Below are 23,337 nucleotides of genomic sequence, written 5' to 3'. Positions count from 1 at the left end.
AAAAGGTACAAGGTCAGTGGTGAAACGTCACAACTAGGCAACAAGGGGAACAACATTTTCTCAGTTTCCCACTTATAATTCCAACTTGGAGGGTTGTTCAAGTGAAACTTCCCAGTCAGAACTAGGAACTTCCGATAACTCCGATAGCACGTGAACGCAATATAATATACTGCATGCTTTCCCTAGTCTTAGTGGGAGGACCACACTTAATATCATTGCGTGACTCCAAGTTTACTTTGATATGATGGTTGGCAAGATAGCAGAAACAGATCTGAGCACCACTTACAAAACTACTTGCTGAAATTATACAAAAGTTCTGGAGCGTCACATTACAAAAGTAACTGAAAGTAATCAGATTGCGTTACTGAGTTTGGGTAATCCAAAAGTTGTTACAGATTACAATTTTGGACAGGTAACTATTAACTGTAACAGATTACATTTAGAAATTAACCTACCGCACCCTGGTCTGTAGAGGTGAAGGCCTTGAGGCTATAAGACATGTGTATCTAATAGGCTATCTGGAGACCATATCATGCATAGTCCATGAAGCTTTCTCTTCCTGTTGACTGACAGAAAGAGTGGGTGTATGAAGTAAAGGTTTTTCGCTTTGGCACCTTGCTGAAGATTTGTTCAAGACAGAGGATACTATTTCACCTAAGTCAAACTCTATTCAGGGACAGCTTGTTGGCTGAATGCCCAAAAACACTGTTTAACAGAGCCCTTTATCAGCTGTCGACTATCAATATCTCCTCTTCGTGCAAACAAAGGAACTACAAAGGCTTCTGAATCTGACCAGAATATGAAATGTAAATACGTCTCTTATGATGACCTGCTCTTATAGTTTACTTTAAGTTAACTTTATTGTTACTTGGTGTCCAAAAGTACATTTTCACGATCTGATGATAGTGTTAGTCAGTGTGATTACTTTCCATGTTCTCTCTCTCTGCCAAAGGAAAAAACCCATTAACCCATTCAGTTGATGCATGTTTATAGTAACACGTTTGAGAACACATAGAACGTGTGTTAATCCTAAACTTTGGCACATGTAGCATGTTTTCTAGCACTGGAAACAGCTGTTGATCTATTTTAACTATCAATGACTTCATCACATGAACTGGTGTGTAGTGCGTCCCGAATGGCGTAAGGCTCTGGTCCAAAATAGTGCACTATAGAGGGAATAGGGTGCCATTTGGCACAGCGACGTGGTTGTTTAATTCATGTTAAGATGGTGTGTTCCCTTGCTGTATGTGTGCCAGGTCAAGGGATAAATGGGGTGAAAACATCATCATGTGTGATCAGAATAGAGCTTTCTAGTGAAATCATCATCAAGCTGTTGATACGTATATCACTACACAATACTAAACTAAATAAAGGTTAAATTTAACAAATGTTGCATACTGTAGCACTATATAGTGGATAGGGTGCTATTTGTGACACATACATTGTTGGCATCTCCATGCAAATCCTATTTACAAGAAGAATGCATATGTTTGATATTGCACAATTATATTTCCGTATATCAATAAGCCACATATGCAAAGTATACTGTACATGCATGCCTCTGTTTTCTTATGCACATTTTAACCCCTGTATAGATACAATAAATCAGATGTGCACAGCATAATGCATCTGTTCGCACCAATGCACCATTTCCTTCCCATTATGAATAATAGGAGGCAAACATGCTATGAATATACTGTAAACCAGGACTCTCCAACCCTGTTCCTGGAGAGCTACCATCCTGTAGGTTTTTGCCCCAACCCTAATCTAGCACATCTGATGCTTATAATTACCTTGTTGATAAGCTGAATCAAGTTAGTTACAACTGAGGTTAGAGCGAAAACCTATAGGAGGGTAGCGCTCCATGAACAGAGTTGGAGAGCCCTGCTGTAAACAGTTTACTCTTTCCCTCTCGCTCTCTCTCCCACGGTCGATACAGAGTTAGAACACTGACAGAACTCCCCACAGTTTGACTGTGACAGCTAGCTAGGCCTTAGAAACAGCCTGATCTACACTGACAGTCTCTGACACAGAACATAGGGAATACGCACACACACACACCTCCCAACCAGCAGCAGCATACAAAGCAAACATCTCTACAAGCAAACACCTGGACAAGAGGAACACCTACGTGAGAAAGCTATTCATTGACAACAACTCAGCGTTCAACACCATAGTGCCCTCAAAGCTAAGGATCCTGGGACTAAACACCTCCCTCTGCAACTGGATCCTGGACTTCCTGACGGGCCGCCCCCAGGTGGTAAGGGTAGGTAACAACACATCTGCCACGCTGATCCTCAACACGGGGGCCCCTCAGGGGTGCGTGCTCAGTCCCCTGCTGTACTCCCTGTTCACCCATGACTGCATGGCCAGGCACGACTCCAACACCTTCATTAAGTTTGCCGACGACACAACAGTGGTAGGCCTGATCACCGACAACGATGAGACAGCCTATAGGGAGGAGGTCAGAGACCTGGCCGTGTGGTGCCAGGATAACAACCTCTCCCTCAACATGATCAAGACAAAGGAGATGATTGTGGACTACAGGAAAAAGAAGAGGACCGAGCACGCCCCCATTCTCATCAACGGGGCTGTAGTGGAGCAAGTTGAAAGCTTCAAGTTCCTTGGTGTCCACATCACCAACAAACTATCATGGTCCAAACACACCAAGACAGTTGTGAAGAGGGCATGACAAAGCCTATTCCCCCTCAGGAGACTGAAAAGATTTGGCATGGGTCTTCAGATCCTCAAAAGGTTATACAGCTGCACCATCGAGAGCATCCTGACTGGTTGCATCACTGCCTGGTATGGCAACTGCTCGGCCTCCGACCGCAAGGCACTACAGTGGGTAGTGCGTACGGCCCAGTACATCACTGGGGCCAAGCTTCCTGCCATCCAGGACCTCTATACCAGGCGGTGTCACAGGAAGGCCCTAGAAATTGTCAAAGACTCCAGCCACCCTAGTCATAGACTTTTCTCTCTGCTACCACACGGCAAGAGGTACCGGAGCACCAAGTCTAGGTCCAAAAGGCTTCTTAATAGCGTCTACCCCCAAGCCATAAGACTCCTGAACAGCTAATGAAATGGCTACCCGGACTATTTGCATTGACCCCCCCCTTTTACGCTGCTGCTACTCTGTTCATTATCTATGCATAGTCACTTTAACTCTACCTACATGTACATATTTCCTCGACTAACCTGTGCCCCTGCTCATTTACTCTGTACCGGTACCCCCTGTATATAGCCTCACTACTGTTATTTTACTGATGCTCTATAATAATTTTTTTGTTTCTATTTTTTACTTAACACTTATTTTTCTTAAAACTGCAGTGTTGGTTAAGGGCTTGTAAGTAAGCATTTCACTGTAAGGTCTACAGCTGTTGTATTTGGCGCATGTGACAAATAAAATTTGATTTGATGAATCACGCTTCACCATCTGGTAGTCTGACGGACAAATCTGGGTTTGGCAGATGCCAGGAGAACCCTACCTGCCCGACTGCATAGTACGAACTGTAAAGTTTGGTGGAGGCGGAATAATGGTCTGGGGCTGTTTTTCATGGTTCGGGCTAGGCCCCTTAGTTCCAGTGAAGGGAAATCTTAACGCTACAGCATACAATGACGTTCTAGACTATTCTGTGCTTCCAACTTTGTGGCAACAGTTTGGGGAAGGCCCTTTCCTGTTTCAGCATGACAGTGCCCCCTTGCACAAAGCAAAGTCCCTACAGAAATGGTTTGTCGAGATTGGTGTGGAAGAACTTGACTGGCCTGCACAGAGCCCTGACCTCAACCCCATCGAACACCTTTGGGATGAATTGGAACGCCGACTGCGAGCCAGGCCTAATCGCCCAATGTCAGTGCCCGACCTCACTAATGCTCTTGTGGCTGAGTGGAAGCAAGTCCCCGCAGCAATATTCCAACATCTAGTGGAAAGCCTTACCAGAAGAGTGGAGGCTGTTATAGCAGCAAAGGGGGGACCAACTCCATAATAATGCCCATGATTTTGGAATAAGATGTTCGACAAGCAAGTGTCCACATACTTTTAGTCATAGTGTGTGTTTTCAAAACGAATGTTTACGTGAATTCTGATTATTTCCAGGGATACACGACATCCTGAAAATATTTAGATATCTTTGTTAGAAAGAATACTATATTCCCCTTGACGGAGTGATGCTGAATGTAAAAACATGGCTCAATTTACTCCACTTTCCCCTACTGATGTGCTTTTGCTGTTTGTATGATATCAGGTTCTGTGTCTTGCCTTTAAATAACTAACTAATAGTAATTCATGTGACAGGAATGGTCTGATAAAGTTAAGGGCATAGCCTAGTATTTATGCATTTAATTCATGCAAACATAGTATTTTCTCTCTATAGGGAAAGGCAGGATGTCTATGCTGTTCTATAACATAATCATTTCTTTAAACGTACAGTAATTACTTTGTGTTAGTGTAAAAGGCTAAATGTATAAGCTGCATTTTCCCTCTGACATTTTACACTGTGTTAAAAAATATGTACATTTTTCATGAAAAGCACCATATCTAACCTGTTTTAAGGCCATCTCCTCTCCTCTCTCTGTCTGTAGTGTGAAGTGTCGTGCTATGAAGCTGTGTGCGGAATCAGAGACAGGGCTGAGACTGGTGCTGCAGGACCCTCTGCATGGCTTCTCTCAGTGGAGCCAGCTGGTCTCTCAGGTGCTGGAGGCCTCAGCAGAGGTGTCTGAGTTCTCCCACATCGCCATGCTGGTGCAGAACATCGAGGTATGAACACCGCACTGCAATGCAGGCTGCTACTGATTTGATCAACTCTTATTCCACCAGGGAAAATGTGTTCTCTCGTGCTTAAAAGGGATGTAGCAGGACATGATACGGAATACAGAAAACATACAATGCAGCTAATACAATACGGTAAAATGCATAGAGAAAAGGTGCTTAAAAGGGATGTAGCAGGACATGATACAGAATACAATCCCATCAATCAAGCAGCTAAACCAGGATTGTGTTCATAAGGGAACACTTGATTTTTGAGAAACCATACTTTTAGTCACTGTGGCCCTCAACGCCTGGAGACCTCCACTGTAATAATGAAGAGATCTACAGTAGTCATGTTACCTTAATTAGGTCAGCTATGGAAATCCAATCAGCCCTACATACAGACAGTACTGGACAGAGATCGGCTTAGGCCGTGTCCGAAATGGCACCCTATTCCCTATTTAGTGCACTACTTTTGATCAGGGCCCATAGGGCTCTGGTCAAAAGTAGTGAACTATATGGAATAGGGTGTCAAAAGTAGTGCACTATATATGGAATAGAGTGCCATTTGGGCCTTCTAAAATTGAATCTATCCTCCACGGTGGACAGCATAAAGTGGCTTTCCCTATATAACCTCCTCCCTCCAGACATGGGAATACTGAAAGCACAGGTCAAGGAGTTCAACCATTTCCTGATCTTTGAAAAAGAGAGATCTGAGGATCATGCTTGCTTTACGTTGACACAGAGGAATGTGTGATCTAGATGCCACGAGGCACATATTTCTACCACACATACCTTTCATCTGTGGCGTGGCCCTCTTTAATTCATTTTCTCTCTTTTTTTCTTTCTATTTCTTTCTATCCCCCCTACAGAGGTTGATGATGCACAGTCTGCAGCTGCAGGAGCGGTTGAGTCTGCTGCAGGTGAAGAGAGATCTGCTGGGTTCAGTGTTTGGCTCTGACAGAGCAGAGAGTCTACTGACGGAGCTCAACGCCACCATGAGGAACCGAGAGCTACTGCACAGCCAGCTTCTGCAGAGGAAGGGAAGACTGCAGGTGTGTGAGTGCGTGTGGGTGTGTCATAGGGCTCTGGTCCAATGTAGGGCGTTATTAGGGAATGGGGTGCCATTTGGGATGGAACCTAATTTCTGATATGTCCTTAGGGTTTGATCTCGAAGACTAAGGACTTTGGCGACGCCTACGAGTCAATCAGGAGCAAGCTGACCCTCCTGAGAGACAGACTGATCTCAGCAGACAGCCTCCAACCAGACATACTGGCCAAGAAGAGCCAGTCAGACCAGCTACGGGTGGGTCACTCACTGCATTCTACACCTGTGGCCCGTTCTCAATTTAATCTTTCCTCACATCCTCTCTCCTCACCTCCTTCTCAAAGGCATTGGAGAAGATGGTCCGAGTGGAGGGACCTTGGACCTTCTCCTCCAATAGGGTTGAGAAGGAGGCGAGGAGATAGGATGCAGGGAATTGAGGAAAGATGAATTGAGGTTGAGCCTGTGTCCAGGGGGCACTAGGAGACTCATTTAGAAAGAACATATAAGCATGTATAAAGGATTCATAAAGTATTCGTAAAGCATTTATAAGCAATGTTGCTTTGTGTCTCTCAGGTGATCAAGAAGGACTTGGAGGACTGTGAGGCCCACATCACAGCTCTGGAGACTCTGGTGTCATCCAGCTCCACTAACAGGACCCAGTTTGAGAGGCTGTATGGGGACTGGAGGATCCTATACAAGGCAGTCAGGGTAAGACAGGGGAAGGATTTGACTAAGCAGAAGTTCTGAAAAATATGTAACTTTAGTGGCAAAACATTGCTTTTGAAATGGATATCATTTCCTATTAATCAATCTGTGTATTTGTGAAGTAATAGTGTAGCATGTAATTGCATTTGCTTCATGTGTTATGTATCAGTGTGTGCATTTGGCTGTGTGAGTTTTGTTCACAAAAATTGATCGCTCCACAGTGAGTCATGTGGCTTGCTATATAAAGCAGGCAGACAGGCATCGAGGCATTCGGTTACTGTTTGATTGAACGTTACAATGGGCAAAACGAGTGACCTAAGCGACTTTGAGCGTGGTACTATCGTCAGTGCCAGGCGCGCCGGATCCTTATCTCAGAAATTGCGGTTTTTTTAATGCTTGACAGTGTTTAGGGTTTACCGAGAATGGTGCGACAAACAAAAAACATCCAGTCAGCGGCAGTCCTGTGGGCGAAAACAGCTCGTTGATGAGAGAGGTCAAAAGAGAATGGCAAGAATCGTGCAAGCTAACAGGCGGGCCACAAACAGGCAAATAACGGCACAGTACAACAGTGATGTGCAGAACGGTATCTCGGAATGCGCAACTCGTCGATCCTTGTCACAGATGGGCTATTACAGTTGACGAACACACTGGGTTCCACTCCTATCAGCTAAAAACAAGAAGAACTGTCTCCAGTGGGCACGCGATCACCAACACTGGACAATTGAGGAGTGGAAAAACATTGCCTGGAACATTGACAGCGAGTTCAGTCTACTTGAGTGGCCTGTGCAGTCCCCAGACCTCAACCCAATAGAGCATCTTTGGGATGAGATGGAACGGGCTGTTCGCAGCATGAATATACCGCCGTCCAATCTGCAGTAACTGCGTGATGCCATCGTGTCATCCCTGTAGAATATTTCTGACACCTTCTAGAATGCCCCAAAGAATTTAGCCTGTTCTGGAGGCAAAGGGGGGTCCGCCCCGGTACTAGATGGGTGTACCTAATAAACGGGCCACTGAGTGTATGTCTTTTGATATTAACATGTGTGTGGTGTGTGTGTGTGTCAGGTGAAGGGGAACGAGAGTGAGGAGAGCATCAGGGAGCACGAGAGTTTCCACGAGAGCCTGCTGAATGTAGAGAAGTGGCTGATGATTATGAGGCAGAAGCTGGAGTCCTACCGCAGCTCTGCTGGGGAGTGGAGCGTGGACAACAGACAGTATGAAGCTGAGGTACTGACATACCACACATATCTGTCTGTTATCTCTTGTAACGTGGCACTCTGATTATGGAGATTTTGATGAAGACAGACAAACATGACTAGGCACTGGACTACTATGGAGAGGATTTCCGTGACATCTCTCCTGTAAAAAAAAAAAAAAAAAAACGGTTCAAAAAGTTATGGGATGTAAACTGTGACTCTATCCAGTGCTGTACTTGTATGTAGTTAATAAGTCCTGTCCAATCCTGTGTTATTCCTCCTCCGGTCCTGTAGAGGGCACTAGGTGAGTTCCCAGAGAAGGAGCTGCTGCTGCACCAGACAGAGGTGCAGGGCCAGGGGGTGCTGGAGAGGACCTCTGAGGAGGGACGGGTGCACATCCTCAGGGACATGAAGCGCCTGAGAGAGTCCTGGATGGCCCTGCATGACCTCAGCCTCAACCTCTTCAGGTGCACTACACTATAGCAGGCTGGATGGAAAACTCATACAATTACATATAGAACTCTGGAATCGACAATTATTCTTGACCAAGATGGCTGCTATTATCACATTTATTGAATCTTCCACTCTAGTGAATGATAGGGTCTCTATGGGAGGACTACTCTAGTACCATTACTACTAATGCTACTTCATCTCTAGTGTGTTTCAGTGGAGGTTCTCGACAACCTCGTATGGCTTGTGCACATTTATCTCCAAAAACCTTACCAACTGTAGCCTTCTAGAAAGAAGTCAATATGTTGCATGTGCTGTCCCTGCATCTGGGTGAAAAGTATTTCATGGGGCCAATTACACACCAATCCTAAGAGGTGCCTTCAGTTACTGACTGTCTGCCGTTCCGTTCCCAGGCTGCTGAATGGGCACAGCTCCTCTGAGGACCCTGACTTAGACATCCAGAGAGAGAGGGCGAGAGGCCAGGCTGGGGAGTTGCCAGGCCCAGCTAGGGAGCTCTTTCCTGGGGAGGGAGGAGACATGATCAAGGGAAGTGGCTCCAGCAGCAAGAGGGAGGGTGCTCCAGAGAGATCCCCAGGAGAGGACCATGGTGTCTGGGTCTCTCAGAGCTCTGGGTCAGGGTCTGGGAGAGGGGGAAGAACAGGGTCAGGGGCAAGGATGGAGCAAAGCGAAGGGGCAATTTTTAGAGCAGAAGAAGGTGTGGGGGTCGAGGGAGGGTTCGAGGGCAGTGTGGAGGATATGGATCTCTCTGAACATGGGGAGAGACAGGGTAGTGATTCACAGACTCTGGGTCAACAACTGGGTCCAATGACGTTAAGCCAAGGAGTCAGTCAGAGACCGGGACAGGGCAGTGGGAGTGAAAGCAGGGGCAATGGCAGGGAGAGGGAAAGGGAGAAGGAGAGGGGTGGAGGTGAGCACAGCTTTGGTATTGAGGAGGTGGACTCCATTGCCTGGAGAGGGGGGTACGGTCAGGGAGGAGAGGGGGAGACCAGAGAGGGAACCACAGGGATAACCTTAGGCCACACAGGAGGCAGAAGCCCCCAGTGTGGAGGGGTGGTGGTGGAGGGGTCCAGGAGTAGCGAGGTGGTGGGGGGCTCTGGATCCAGGAGTAGTGGGGTGGTGGGGGGCTCTGGGTCCAGGAGTAGTGGGGTGGTGGGGGGCTCTGGATCCAGGAGTAGTGAGGTGGTGGGGGAGAGGTCCAGGAGTAGTGGGGTGATGGGGGGTTCTGGTTTTACAGGTAGCGGAGTGATGGCGGGATCAGGGTCTAGGAGTAGCGGAGTGGTGGTAGTGGGGGCGTCTGGGTCCAGCAGTAGCGGGCGGACAGAGGAGTGGGTGGACGAGCAGAGGTCCAGAGGTGTGGCTGAACCTGTGGCCATGGAGGTAGACGTGGGGTTAGGGTTAGGGCTAGGGCATAGTCAGGGCAGCAGAAGCAGCTATGGAGAGGGAACAAGTGAAATGGGAGACCAGAGTGGAGGTGGAGGTGGAGGGGGACACCTGCGACACAGAGGGTCCTTCACCCCGATCAAGACAAAGATGGAGGATTCAGTCATTGAGCAAGGCTCTGCTAGAAAAACTTCTGGAGGGCTACAGGGCTCAAGTCAACACACCACGGTACGGTCTCCACTGATTCTATTAACTCATAATCACATACTCATTATTTTCTAGTTAATAAAGGAAGATAAACAAATGGGCGTGGTATAATTAAGCAATAAGGTATGAGGGGGTGTGGTATTTTGCCAATATCAGGCCTGATCTTATGGACGACGCAACGCGGATACAGCCGTTAGTCGTGGTATATTGGCCATATACAGTACCACAAACCCCAGAGGTTCCTTATTGCTATTACAAACTGGTTACCAACGTAATTAGAACAGTAAAAAGTAATTTTCTGTCATACCCATGGTATACGGTCTTATATACCACTGCTTTAAGCCAATCAGCATTCAGGGCTCGAACCACCCGGTTTATAACAACATTTTTGTCATTTAGCAGACGCTCTTATCCATAGCGACTTACAGTTAGTGCATTTATCTTAAGATGGCTAGGTGAGACAACCACATATCACAGTCGTATTAAGTAAATTTTTCCTCAATACAAAAGGTATCAGCAAAGTTAGTGCTAGTAAGAAAAGACAAGTACAAGGTTTTTTTTTTTGGGCGGGGGGTATTTCTTATTTAAGATACTCTTTGAAGATGTACTGTTTCAGACGTTTTCAGAATATGGGCAGGGACTCTGCTGTCCTAGCATCATAGGGAAGCTGGTTCCACCATTGGGGTGCCAGGACAGAGAAGAGCTTTGACTGGGCTAGGCGGGCGCTGACCTCCCGTAGGGGTGGGACGGCCAACAGACCAGAGGTGGCAGAACGGAGTGCTCGGGTTGAGATGTAGGGTTTGAGCATAGCCTGAAGGTAGGGAGGGGCAGTTCCCCTTGCTGCTCTGTAGGCAAGCACCATGGTCCTCTCCACGCCACCTGATAGGAGCGACCAGCCAGGTAGAATGCAATCCAGGTGTGTGCAGAGCCTGAGACGCCCAGCCCTGAGAAGGTGGAGAGGAGGATCCGATGGTTCATGGTGTCGAAGGCAGCGGATAGATCTAGGGCGACGAGAACAGAGGAGAGAGCGTCAGCTTTGGCAGAGCGGAGAGCATCCGTGATACAGAGGAGAGCAGTCTCAGTTGAGTGACCCATTTTGAAGCCTGACTGGTTAGGGTCAAGAAGATTGTTCTGAGTGAGATAACGAGAGTTGGTCAGAGACAGCATGCTCAAGTGTTTTGGAAACAGGCATACTGGTCTGTAGTTTTTGACATCAGAGGGGTCGAGTGTTGGTTTCTTGTGGAGAGGAGCGACTCTGGTCATCTTGAAGTCGAAGGGGACGCAGCCAACGGTCAGGGATGAGTTGATGAGGGAAGTGAGGAATGGGAGAAGGTCTCCAGAGATAGTCTGGAGAAGGGAAGAGAGGATGGGGTCGAGTGGGCATGTTGTCGGGCGGGTGGACATCACTAGTCGCAGGATTTCATCTGGTGAGAGAAGGAAAAAGATGTCAAGGCGTTCTGTGTGAGTGGGACCAGTGGACTCAATAGGCTGAGTGAATGAGGAGCGGATGTCGTCAACCTTTTTTACAAAGTAATTGACTCATCACTCAATATTCTCATTAACCCATATTTGACTGCCGTTATAAACTGGAATATTAAGGAAATTAGTTAACTGATTGTCTTTTGTGAAATATCACCTAAAGTAAGTTGTTGTTGATAATGTTGTTGTTGTTGTTGGGGTCCTTCAGGCAGGTCCAGGGTTAGCCCTTAGTGCAGCGGAGTACAAGGACAGGAAGAGGGAGTTTGAGGCCTGGCTACAGAAGGAAAACAATACTCTTTCAGGGATTCTCAACACCAAGGGACCGCTGAGCACCAGAGAACTCAAGATCAGGCAGAACACACTCAAGGTTGGTGCTGATGATTCTTCTCAGAAAAATATACAGTATTCCATTTCTATTATTACAGTATTCCATTCCTGTTTATATTCACACAGAAATAATGAGGTACTCAAGTGCTGTGGCCGTCTTATGGTTAGGGACTGCTTAAAACAAGTTATTTTCTAAGTAATATGCATACTTCGTGAGAACTTCTGGAGGACGTTATGTTCAAAGGGCACAAAACAAAGCTCTAGGATGGTCGAAACTAAACTAATCTTCTGGCCGGAGGAGTTTTATTAAGAGCCTCGTTCTGAACATTAAAACGCATCGCTTGCGGCATGGTTTTGGAAACATAAGGATCTTATCTTTCATATCAGCAATAAATAATTTTCAAAAACAAAAGGTAAAAATACTACACACCTTTATAGGGTAAGGGTTCCCACTGCCATATTTCCATGTTACAGCGCTTATTTATGGTAAACAGACGGAGGCCCGAGGCATACCTCTCCTAATTAGCTACCTCCATCTCCGAACACCTGTGTGTAAACAGAAGACGGACGCCACAAACATGTTGTCACTGAAAAATACTGTTGGCTGCAACTGTGTTAAAACCGGTTAAAACAGTGTACAGTAAGTGTGTATTTTGCATTTGTGAAATTATTTTGATGTGATGAAACTTTATGTTTCTAGAACCATACCGCAATTGAGAATCGATTCACGTTTAGATGGAGTATTTGGCTGTTGTGGCACACCACAAACCTTCAAGCGTTCCTCTAGATGACTAAAATAACTGGCAGCTGAACTAACGGCTTTACACTTACATCCCAACCACAAGCTGCCTGACACTCAGACAGGTAGTATCCTAAATGGCACTCTACCCACTGGGCCCACACTGGTTGAATCAACGTTGGTTCTACGTCATTTCAATGAAATTGGGCTCCCGAGTGGCGCAGCGGTCTAAGGCACTGCATCTCAGTGCTTGAGGCGTCACTACAGACCCCCTGGTTCGATTCCAGGCTGTATCACAACCGGCCGTGATTGGGAGTTCCATAGGGCGGTGCACAATTGGCACAGCGTCGTCCGGGTTTGACCGGTGTAGGCCGTCATTGTAAATAAGAATTTGTTCTTAACTGACTTGCCTAGTTAAATAAAGGTGTCCAGTGGGTATTCTCTATATAGTGCACTACTTTTGATATAGGGCTCTGGCCCAAAATAGTGCACTATATAGTAAATAGGGTGCCATTTGGGATGCTATCAGGCCATGTTAGTGGTTGGGATGTATCTGTCAGGATGGGATAACCGAGCACAGAGCATGCCTCAATGTCAGCAGACATTGAATCAAGGCATGTTTGCTTGTTTGTTTGGGGATATACAGTATGTATGTGCTGCTGTGGTTTCAGTGGAGATAAAGGGTTAAGAAGTATTCCTTCAGGATTTACTACTGTAGCTATTCTTCTGTGCAAAGATCCTGTGTAGACATTACACACTGACACATTGCTTATTGTTATTACTTTATGCAACAATTCCTCTGCTTATCCCTCAGCCATATGCAACTGTTTAGTCTTCCTCATTCTCCATCCCCCTGTTGTTCACTCACCTCTTCTCTCCCCCTCCTCCTCCCTCTCTCTCTCTCCCTCTCTCTGTCCTCTATCTCCCACAGACTTTGCGGTCCAGTGTGGGCTGGGGTCAGGAGCAGTTCCAGCTACTGCTGACGTCTGGGGCGGCTGCAGCTGGAGCCGGGGACGGGGCTGACCATTGGGCTGAGGATGTTGGCATGGAGGAGATACGTTATCGCTGGATGCTCTACAAGTCCAAACTGAAGGATGTGGGAGACCTCAAGGCTCTGTTGAATGTCAAGGTAAGAGATGCTGTAGTCCCCTGTAGCTCAGTTGGTAGAGCATGGCGCGTGCAACGCCAAGGTTGTGGGTTCGTTTCCCACGGGGGGCCAGTATGAAAATGTATGCACTAACTGTAAGTAGCTCTGGATAAGAGCGTTTGCTAAATGACAAAAATGTAAAACTGTAATGCTGTATACATTGTATTGTGCCTCCCAAATGGCACCCTATTCCCTTTTATAGTGCACTATTTTTGACCAGGATCTATACGGCTCTGGTCAAAAGTAGTGCACTAAATAGGGCAGTGGTCACCAACTCCAAGGAATTCCTAGTCGATCACCAAACATTTCTGTAAAAAAAAAACAGATAAAGCCTTGCATTCTTATTTATTTTATTTGTTTCCCGCTGTTGGTGGTAGGTGCACTTGATTCAGCAGCCCTAGTGTCGGGAAGGCAAAGTGTTCCCATTTTGAACCATTTCATATGTCAAGGTAGAACAGAGAGCAAATCAAGTGCACCTATAGGCCTACCGCTGGCCAATCAGATAGCTCAGATCACCATGTCTGCACAGTTTCCTCAAGCCATAGACTGTAAAAAGAAGCCTCGAGCGCACAGCAAAGTTGATACTGTAAGATTCAATGAATACAGCAGAGAGCTGTTTAAGTTGTTATTCAGCACTGTTAGCACTTTGTTCAACACTTATAAGCCATAAAATGCGCGTTCTCCCTACTTCCACTCACGCTACAACCAGCACTGCAGCTGCAATGAATGGGTATAGAAAAGTATTTAGATAGTGGCTTGTGTTTTAATATCGAGGAATATTTCACTTTCTCTGGTCATAGGAGTAACAACATGAATTGGTGCATGAGGCAGAAATAATGCAGTGCGACTTGAGTTTTTTCGCCATCAGCTGGAAGACTGTGTCCCCTTTTCTCAGCGGAGGGAGGGAGAGTGGAGGGACAGTGAGTCGGGTGAGAGGCAGCTTCAGCACTGCTCTCTGCCTCCCTCCCTCCCCTCAGACTGACCATCAGATGCAGGCCATCAGTCCAGTAAACTGTCCCTCACAAGTAATACAACAGATTATCTATTACCAGTGTGATCATATACCAACATTTTAAACATTTCAAAATTGTCTGAGAAGAAGAACATTGGCAGGGCAATTCAAGCATAGCCAATATGCAGTGATAATGTATTGGGCCTATAGCCTACTGCACAAACCTCATTGCTACAGAGCTCTTTTTAATTGGTTCATGTTGCATAGGCTTACGTTTTTCAAGACATGTTTTTAAACAATCTGAGCGGTAGATCTCGGCTTGCATTTTGACTCTAAAGTGATCTTGACTTAGAAAAGCTTGGTGACCACTGATATAGGGTGCTGTGTAAAATCTACATCCAGCAGAGGCTATGAAGAGTATCCTATAATAAAGAGATGATACATTGGTCTACCACAAGGGAGCAGTGTATCATCAACGTTAGGTAATGATCTGACTGAACTGTACTGTATAGCTTTCTGGGTTTATTTCCAGCAGGGTGCAAGTGCTGCTGGACGGGATGAACACACCAGGACAGCTAAGGTACAGTTATCAATCCAGCTCAGAGCTTGTGTCATGGTCAAACGTTCCTTTAATATTCAAACTGGAGAAACGTGTGGTCTAAGCCGCGGCCTATGGAACATATATCGCTACAGCATGGGTTTGAATGAGCACACTCTCTCCTATCTGTCCTATTAACAAAGAAAACATGCAAGGAGTGCTCCAGAGAGTTTAAAAGCAGCAAAAGTCCCCCTTCAGTGGAGTCTTTGAGCCTCCCCACTCCTCTGGGCTTAGTAAACACAGCTCTAGGACCACTTGTCTGACCACCCAAGACTGGCACCAAGTCAAGCCTGCTGTCTCCAGTTAACAAACACCAGTTAATTTGGCAGCCCAGTGGGGTGGAGCAACCTGGTCTCAGAGAATTTCGTATTATTCTGTCTGTAAATCAGGGACATAAATTTGCAAAATGTACAATAAATGTCAAATTGGCAAAACGTACAATATGTTACGAATTCCAATTTGTTGTGGCTAACGTTAGCTTGGTGGCTGACGTTAGCTAGCTGGCTAACGTTAGCTAGGCTAGGGGTTAAGGTTAGGAGTTAGATTAAAGGGTTAGCTAAAAGGGTTATGGTTCAGGGAAGGGTTAGCTAGCTGGCTAACGTTAACTAGGCTAGGGGTTAGGGTTAAGGTTAGGAGTTAGGTTAAATGGTTAGCTAAAAGGGTTAGGGTTCGGGGAAGGGTTAGCTAATATGCTAAGTAGTTGCAAAGTAGCTAAAAAGCGAATGTAGTCCCTGATGAGATTCGAACACCAACTTTTGTGTTGCTAGACATTTGCGTTATACGCCCACCCCGACCAACTACCCTCCTCTCGTTTTTACCGTAAGTAACCTTCTGTCTTATGTAACCATATCAAATGTAACATATCTTACTAATTCGAGTGTCCCGGATTTACATTGACTTTGTTACGTCTTGTCTATGAGACCAGGCTGGGTGGAGAAGAGATTAAGAAATGCCATGCCCCCTCACTCCCTCCCTTGCCCCCCTCAGATCTCGCTCTCTCTCTTTCTTTCTTTCCTTCGGTGGGGCGGAGTGGAGCCTCCCTCCCTCACCCCCTTCGATCCCCACAGCGTGGGTCCCCTCGATATTACACAACATTCCAGAGGATTTGCACCATGTTTTGGCGTTGGTAGATGATGCCTCAGCCATTGTTCTGAGGTCAATTTAAGGGCAACTTGTACCTGGAGCCTTGGTTTTAAACCTTGTCCTCCTCTCCATCTGTTGATGGCTAAGTAAGTGTACAGCCTCTTCCCAGTCCTCTCTGCTCTAGGTACAAGTTTCCTTTTGGAACAGATCTAGGATCAGCATACCCTTCTACAATCCTCACCTTAACCATTTGGAGAAGGGGGGAATGGATAACAAATCCTCATCTATGAGTAACCTCATTCTACTCTGTCTTCTCCTGGTCTCGTCTCTCTGTCTCTCTCTTTCTGTCGCTCTCTCGCTCTCTCTCTGTCTCTCTGTCTGTGTGTGTGTGTGTGTGTCTATCATAGAGCTGTGAACGCAGCAGGTGCATGGATGGCAGAAAATAAGGAGGATAGCTCACTGAGTTTACCCCCAGGTTGTTGATATGAGAAAAACAGATGAAAGAACAAAGCGGTAGTGTGACTCACAGCAAAGACTAAAGTTCATTCTAAAGTACCCCAATGAGAAAAATCAGAGCACTGCAGCATCTGCACTAAGACACTGAAACTCATCCATCCACAAATCACTCTATAGGAATTGTGGTTGCTAGTTCTGCGGGCTATGAGTGTCAACATCTGTTCACGCTGCATAGACGACTGTTATTACTACTCTTAGTTATTTTAGTCATGTTTAAAGGTGCTTGTTAGCATTCTAAGTGCACACTATCCAATGAGTGTAGATATGGCACCTGCGCCTCATACAATAGGAGCCTTTGTCCCACATAAACACACCTATGGAGAGATCAAGAGAGATAGCTAACTCTTCAGGTCTCATTAGCTAGTTTGAGTTCCTTTCTGACCTGTCATTACTTTGGAGTATAAACATAGGGTTGTTTACATAATTGAGCCCCCTGGCCTACAACCTTCCTATCTACTGACAAAGGTAAACCCAACAACCAAAACTTCCTGGACAACTATAACACAAACATGCAGAGGATGGCATGAAAGATTGCAGAGGACCCCCTCCAATTTACTAAACCCAGAGTTCACACACCCCCTGGCCTGTATTATACCTCTTCACGGCCCAACACAAACTTACACCCCCTGGCCTGTATTATACCTCTTCACGGCCCAACACAAACTTACACCCCCTGGCCTGTATTATACCTCTTCACGGCCCAACACAAACTTACACCCCCTGGCCTGTATTATACCTCTTCACGGCCCAACACAAACTTACACCCCCTGGCCTGTATTTTACCTCTTCACGGCCCAACACAAACTTACACCCCCTGGCCTGTATTATACCTCTTCACGGCCCAACACAAACTTACACCCCCTGGCCTGTATTATACCTCTTCACGGCCCAACACAAACTTACACCCCCTGGCCTGTATTATACCTCTTCACGGCCCAACACAAACTTACACCCCCTGGCCAACCGTAATCTCCTCCACTGGCTACACACAATCCTCACATACACCAGATAATGAATTACAAAAACAAATCATCACCAATCTCATTATCATTGAAGTGGATAAAATAATCATCTTCATCACCCCTATTCCCATTAGAACAGCTCTCTGAGTAATTTTCACTCTGGCAGGGGGTTGAGTTTAACGGTGCTTGATGAGTTTAGTGCTTGTATACAATGATTGATTGATTAATCTCTTTAAGGGCGCTTAGCACCTGTCTGTCAAATGGATTGCTATTGGGACTGCTTAGTTTGAGTACCTGGGACAGCGGTGATGGGAGTTTGGATATAGAGGTAGAACGAGGAAAGTTGCAGGTCTGTTGAGAGATTTTCTCTTGCGCTTCCTCCTCAACATCTTCCTCCTCTCTCGATCCTATGTGCTCTGGAAAGCAGTTTGAGAGAAGGAGGGAGAGGAGGAAGAGGGGGTTGATGGAGAGGGTCTTGTTGAGTGAGTGAACATGAAGGTGGAGGGCAGAGAGGACAGAGTGGGCGAGGATTTACATGCTTCACTTGGAAGAGCACTCTGTTCTGTGGTGTGTGGGTGTGCGTGAATGCTGTGTGTGTCATCACAGCCCTGATAATATTGAAAGGGATGTGAGCCTTTTCTGTTTGTTGTTTACTTAGCTTGCTACCATGACCCTAGTGAATGAGTCATCTTAAAAGTGACTCCGTTTAACACTCCCTTTAAAGGGGCAATCTGGGATTTGTACAACAAACTGGGACATTAAACTATAATTTTGATGTCATGGATTGTCAGTCCTTGCATCCATAACTCCGTCTCTGAATTTGAGTGGTTACATTTCTCCAGCCTTGCTGACTACCAAAAAAAGTAGCTGCGTAGTCGTTTTGTTGTTGTTGGAATCCCAGATTATCCCTTTAAGATGCCTATCTGACTGTGACATTGGCACGTTGTTTCATTATGAACCAGTCAAATGTGGTGTCATTACCTACCAATTATGAGAAGCATTTATATTTCAGCATCACAGAATGTTCCTCCATGTTGAGAGGCAGATGTACTGAGAGTCTGGTACATTGGATTAACATTCTGACGTTGTGTATCGCCCACAGTTGATGGGACACAGAAATACTCAGAGTAAAACACACACACTTTTGTATTAATTTTGATGTCAGTTGGGCTTTTCTGATTCCCATTATAATTACATGGCCCCTCTAAAAGGTTTACGGTTTATCCTCAATCACTGGTTATTCACTCGTGCTCTTAATGGTATAGACAAGGAATGTACAACAGTATGTGTATTTGAGAGAAAGTACGAGAATGGGATTTGATGGGTTCAATTACGATACTTACATGTCTGTGAGTGTTTGTGTAGTTGGCAATATTTCCCTTACTAAATTACAGGCATGGGAAAGTAGGTTTTGTGTGTGTGTGTGTATTAACATCTCTATATTGTCTCCCTGTAGGGGAAGACTCCAGGCCTGCTGTACCGTGTGTGTCGGGTGGCCCTGCCCCTCTGGCTCCTGCTGTTGGCCCTACTCCTCTTCGCGTTCTTCCTGCCCTGGATGGACGAAGGCTCCAGCTGCTCTCTGTCCAACAACTTTGCCCGCTCCTTCAACATCATGCTACGCTACGATGGACCTCCACCCACATAGGAGGATTATATAAGTCGATTCCTCTTCACCCTCAATCCATTCAGTGTGTGTGCGTGATTGTGACTGTGTCTTTGTGACTGTGGGTATGTGTAAGAGTCAGTTTGGGTCAGTGAGTGTGTGTTAAGGCATCCGCATGCTTCCCAGCCTAAACAGTTCGGAGGAGTTTGTGCATACAACATTTTGTGACGTTTTGGACTTCAGTGAGGGTTTTATCGGCTGTTCGGGCACACAAATTTTTTTCTGGAGGCAAGCTGAAGTTCGGTGCCGAAGTCTACGCCCCTTTATTGGTGATTGGTCAACAATAGGGATTCTTCAGTAAAGTCTTTGCTGTCATTCAACGAGACGACTCGTTTGAATGCACATTTTTTCATTGAGAAATACTGCACCAAACATCTTAGATGTAAAATTGCGCGACTAAGATCTCCTTGGCAAAAACGGATGTCTTGAGTTATCTTAGGTTAGTTCTGACTATTTTGAGGACTTGTATATTGGCTACGGCGTTTCAAATGGACAAACCGCACACTTGTTCGGCTAGGTGCCAGCCGAACTGAAGCATGCTGACGCCTTTAGTGTGTGAATGTGTGTCTGTGCTGGATGTGTCAGTGTGTGGGCGGGTAGCCTCGGCTCTTTCCACCTGTTCCTTTTGACTCAAGCTGTTCTCCACTCTGCAACCCACACGATCAGGCCAATTCAGCTCCTCTATCACACAGGCAGGCAGCACATCCACAGAGTAGAGTGCTCCACTCCCTCTCCTATTCACAGTACTACAGTAGCTACAGTAATGGCCACCAAGCACTTTGCATGATGATGGAGTGGAGAGGATGTGGGATGAGGAAGTGGATTTTTATTTCCTCTATTTGGAGGGATTTGATGTCTTAGAAAATGACTGCGTTGATCATACACCCCCCAAAAATATAATGTTTACTACCCCTTTAAAGACTGGTGTATAGCAAAGATGTGGTTAATTTTAAACTGCACAAATAACATTATGCTTTTTTTCTTTTTGCGTGATTGTAAGATGTTTTAAAGCTTTATTTTTTATCTGTACATAATGTATTTTGCATAAAGGACCCTTATCAATTTTAGCACTGTGTTCATGACAGTCTAGCGCTTCAATTCTAGATGCAGGATGTGCTCACATCCCAAAACACAATGTCTGGGGTGTATTCATTACATCTTGCAACGGAAACCCTTTACCATTTTAAGAACCAAAAGGGAGCAAACAGAGAAAAAACGGGGAGGGACCTAACTGAATTTGTCCAATAGGAACTCGTTTTCGTTGCAAAACTTTTTCTGTTTGGAGTAAACATTTTCTGTTGCAAAACGTTTTACAACAGATTCAGCGTAATGAATACACCCCTGTTCTATCGTGTGTCAATTCAAATTAATCAATTTGACATGTTTCAGTGTTAAAAAAAAACTGTCATACAGAAAATCAGTCAGTGCTGGTATGCATGATGTACCCACTTCTGACTGTACAAGTATATTTATTTGTACTGTACTGTAGGCATGTTTGAACAATATGCTTTTCTTTCCTAAAGGTGCTATGCTATATTTGAACACTGTCGTAATGATCCCTTCACACAGTTTAACTTCTCTATGAAAACACCAATTAGAAAGCCTTCTATCTTGGCCCATGACGTTTTCTTGGACCACAGAGTACTTTAGAGGCAAAGTTAACTTTCTTTATAATACGTAATGTTCAGCAGGGCCAAGATTATATAATGGAAATAGCTCCTGTTATGGGAGAATGTCCTTTTTTGAGCAGACTCTTAAAACGATGCAATGACCCGGTCAACCTTTGCTCTCTTTCCTCTCTCTCTTGCATCCCCCTCTCTTCTCTCATTCACTTTTGTACTTTTCCCTCCCTCACATGTTTGTTTTACAGACCAGAGGGTTGCTAGGGCAACGGAGACCAAATCGCATTAAATCTATTAGTGTCCTATCACACAGTACAGGTCTTTTTGTTACGACAGCAAAATTAGGTTATAACCCACAAATAGTTTGATATTTTAAAATTTGATTAAAGTTGAACTGTTAGCTTTTGTTCGGAATGAGGGAGAGCGTGTGTTAGTTCGACTGAGTCGAAGGTTTCAGAGGGCTGTCTTCGTCTGTCATCATGAATGTTAAATGACTGAGAAACTTCATTCTTAAGAAAGAATTAAAGGAAACTCGCATGCCTGCCCTACCTGTCCAAAGCAGAACTAACTGAATATTTATACCATTCTAGTGTTATCTATACACAAGTTATGCAATGCTCTTCTTTAGTCTTCATACATATTTATGAAACATATCTAGCTCTAAATGTGATAATATTAGACATAAATGCTCAACTAAATACAGAGGACTAAACGTCACCATACTTGTACCATAGAGTAATATGCTGCATTCTTTTGAGTACCAATCTGCTTCTTGCACTGCTAGAGTGAGTTAGATGCGTATGCAAACCTTTACAATCAACGCAGGTTCAAATGAATACCCTGCCAGGAATCTCACTGTATGTGTGTAGCCAGACATGTGGAGCATCCATATGGACTTACACTTGAACCTTTTTCAGAAGTGCTCTTGAAAGGATCTGCAGTGGAACTGGGAATCAATAATAGATGAGAAATAGTGGTGGAGAATGAAGGGAATATCATGGAATACTGTATCAGATTACTCTGCAGTGTGTATTGGAAGTAGGGTTGTAAAAATCAGATTTTTTTTTTTTTACAGATATCTAGGTTGGAGTATTTGAGAGACCTGATTCCATGAATCTTCCAACCAGGATTTCTGGAAAACTTTGCAAAAATGTCCAGGTTATCAACATTTTGCAACCCTAATCACATTCCTTTTGGGTGTTTTTAGGAAGGAGTTTGTCTACTAAGTGCTCTGCTAAATGTATCAATGTAATAAAAATGGACATAAGAGTAGATTGGAATAACGTGTTATGCAAATGAGTATCCGCTTTGCAAAAAAAATACTTAAACGCGCATGCAGGAATGAAGATTCTAAGCTTTTGTAAAACGGCACAATATTATGCTCTATTTTATTACTATATTTTGAAATGAACTAAATGCTTAAAATGTATCAACAGGGCCTAACCAATATTTTTGTATTGTACTCAAACTGGCAATAAATGTGCAGTGTGTATAATTGATATCTGAGTCTATATGGTGTCGCTCATGGTTGAGTTATTGTTGTTGGGGAGAAAATACTCACTGGATCAGCATGAGTAAAATGCCTGAGTTACCAGGTCTGCACTTCAAATGGCACCATATTCCCTACATAGTGCACTACTTTTGACCAGAGCAGGGCTCTGGAGAAACCTAGTGCACTATGTAGGGAATATGGTGCCATTTGGGATGCACACAGGTTTAAAGTGTAGTAGGCTGTTTAGTTTAACTAGCCTCTGGTTAGTCAATGATTGAAAGGCTCTGAGCAGGTCATGGAGTAAGCACATGTTTCCTTATCACATACCAGGATGTTAGGTGAGGTTGTGCCTGCACATGTCAAAAAAGACTAAAAGGGGGCCAGTATGATAAAGCTAAACTTTAGTGAACTATTCACAAAAATATGAACAAAAATATAAAGAAATAGGAGATCAGCATATTATATTACCACAGGTTGCTTACTAATACACATACTAGGTTGCACCTCTACAGGTCAGCATTTAATTCCAAAAAATATCTTCCTTTCTGCTCTTGTTCACTCTCCTTTTTGGATCTGAAATGACTGAACATGTGTAAGCATTAGCTCCTACACCTAGTTTCCACCATATTGCTTTCACCTTTCCAGTTGTATCAGCTCTGTGAAGGTGGGTGAGCAAAGGGCAGAAGGGAGGGGACAACATTTTGGAATGAAATACAGCCCCGCTAATGTAACAGTATCTCATAGGTGCAGATAGGTTTTCCTTTTCCTGTGTTAAATAGAGGGTTAGGACTGAACGGGTCTAACAAGCTGGACCACACTGAACACACCAGACACACTGACACCAAAAACCTGAGACAGCCTCACAGTCAAATATGAAACGTTTACTAGCTCTTCTACTGCTCGCTTTGCCTCTCTGTCTCTCTCTCTCTCTGCAAAACAGATCACGAGATGTGCAGTTGTACCGTACTATGACATTCTCAGTAAATTCATTTGGCTGTGATTT

At 44.9% G+C, this 23,337-nt stretch overlaps 1 protein-coding gene across 1 annotated transcript in view; it reads left to right on the top strand.

Annotated features, from left to right (window-relative positions):
* Window positions 1-22,341, top strand: part of LOC121538929 (nesprin-3) — a 45,394-nt gene extending 23,053 nt beyond the window's left edge. The window contains exons 9-19 of the mRNA XM_045205833.1: window positions 4,582-4,756; window positions 5,620-5,802; window positions 5,910-6,053; window positions 6,369-6,503; window positions 7,566-7,727; window positions 7,991-8,163; window positions 8,560-9,775; window positions 11,442-11,600; window positions 13,231-13,428; window positions 14,931-14,978; window positions 19,014-22,341. Of these exons, the coding sequence (XP_045061768.1) occupies window positions 4,582-4,756; window positions 5,620-5,802; window positions 5,910-6,053; window positions 6,369-6,503; window positions 7,566-7,727; window positions 7,991-8,163; window positions 8,560-9,775; window positions 11,442-11,600; window positions 13,231-13,428; window positions 14,931-14,978; window positions 19,014-19,202 (2,782 nt within the window). The 3' untranslated portion in view covers window positions 19,203-22,341. The remainder of the gene's footprint in view (window positions 1-4,581; window positions 4,757-5,619; window positions 5,803-5,909; window positions 6,054-6,368; window positions 6,504-7,565; window positions 7,728-7,990; window positions 8,164-8,559; window positions 9,776-11,441; window positions 11,601-13,230; window positions 13,429-14,930; window positions 14,979-19,013) is intronic.
* The last annotated feature ends 996 nt before the right edge of the window (window positions 22,342-23,337 follow it).

Source organism: Coregonus clupeaformis, chromosome 20 (assembly GCF_020615455.1).
Source record: "Coregonus clupeaformis isolate EN_2021a chromosome 20, ASM2061545v1, whole genome shotgun sequence".
NCBI lineage: Eukaryota > Metazoa > Chordata > Actinopteri > Salmoniformes > Salmonidae > Coregonus > Coregonus clupeaformis.
The sequence above is the reverse complement of the archived record's forward strand: the minus strand, read 5'-3'. Positions and strand labels throughout refer to the sequence as shown.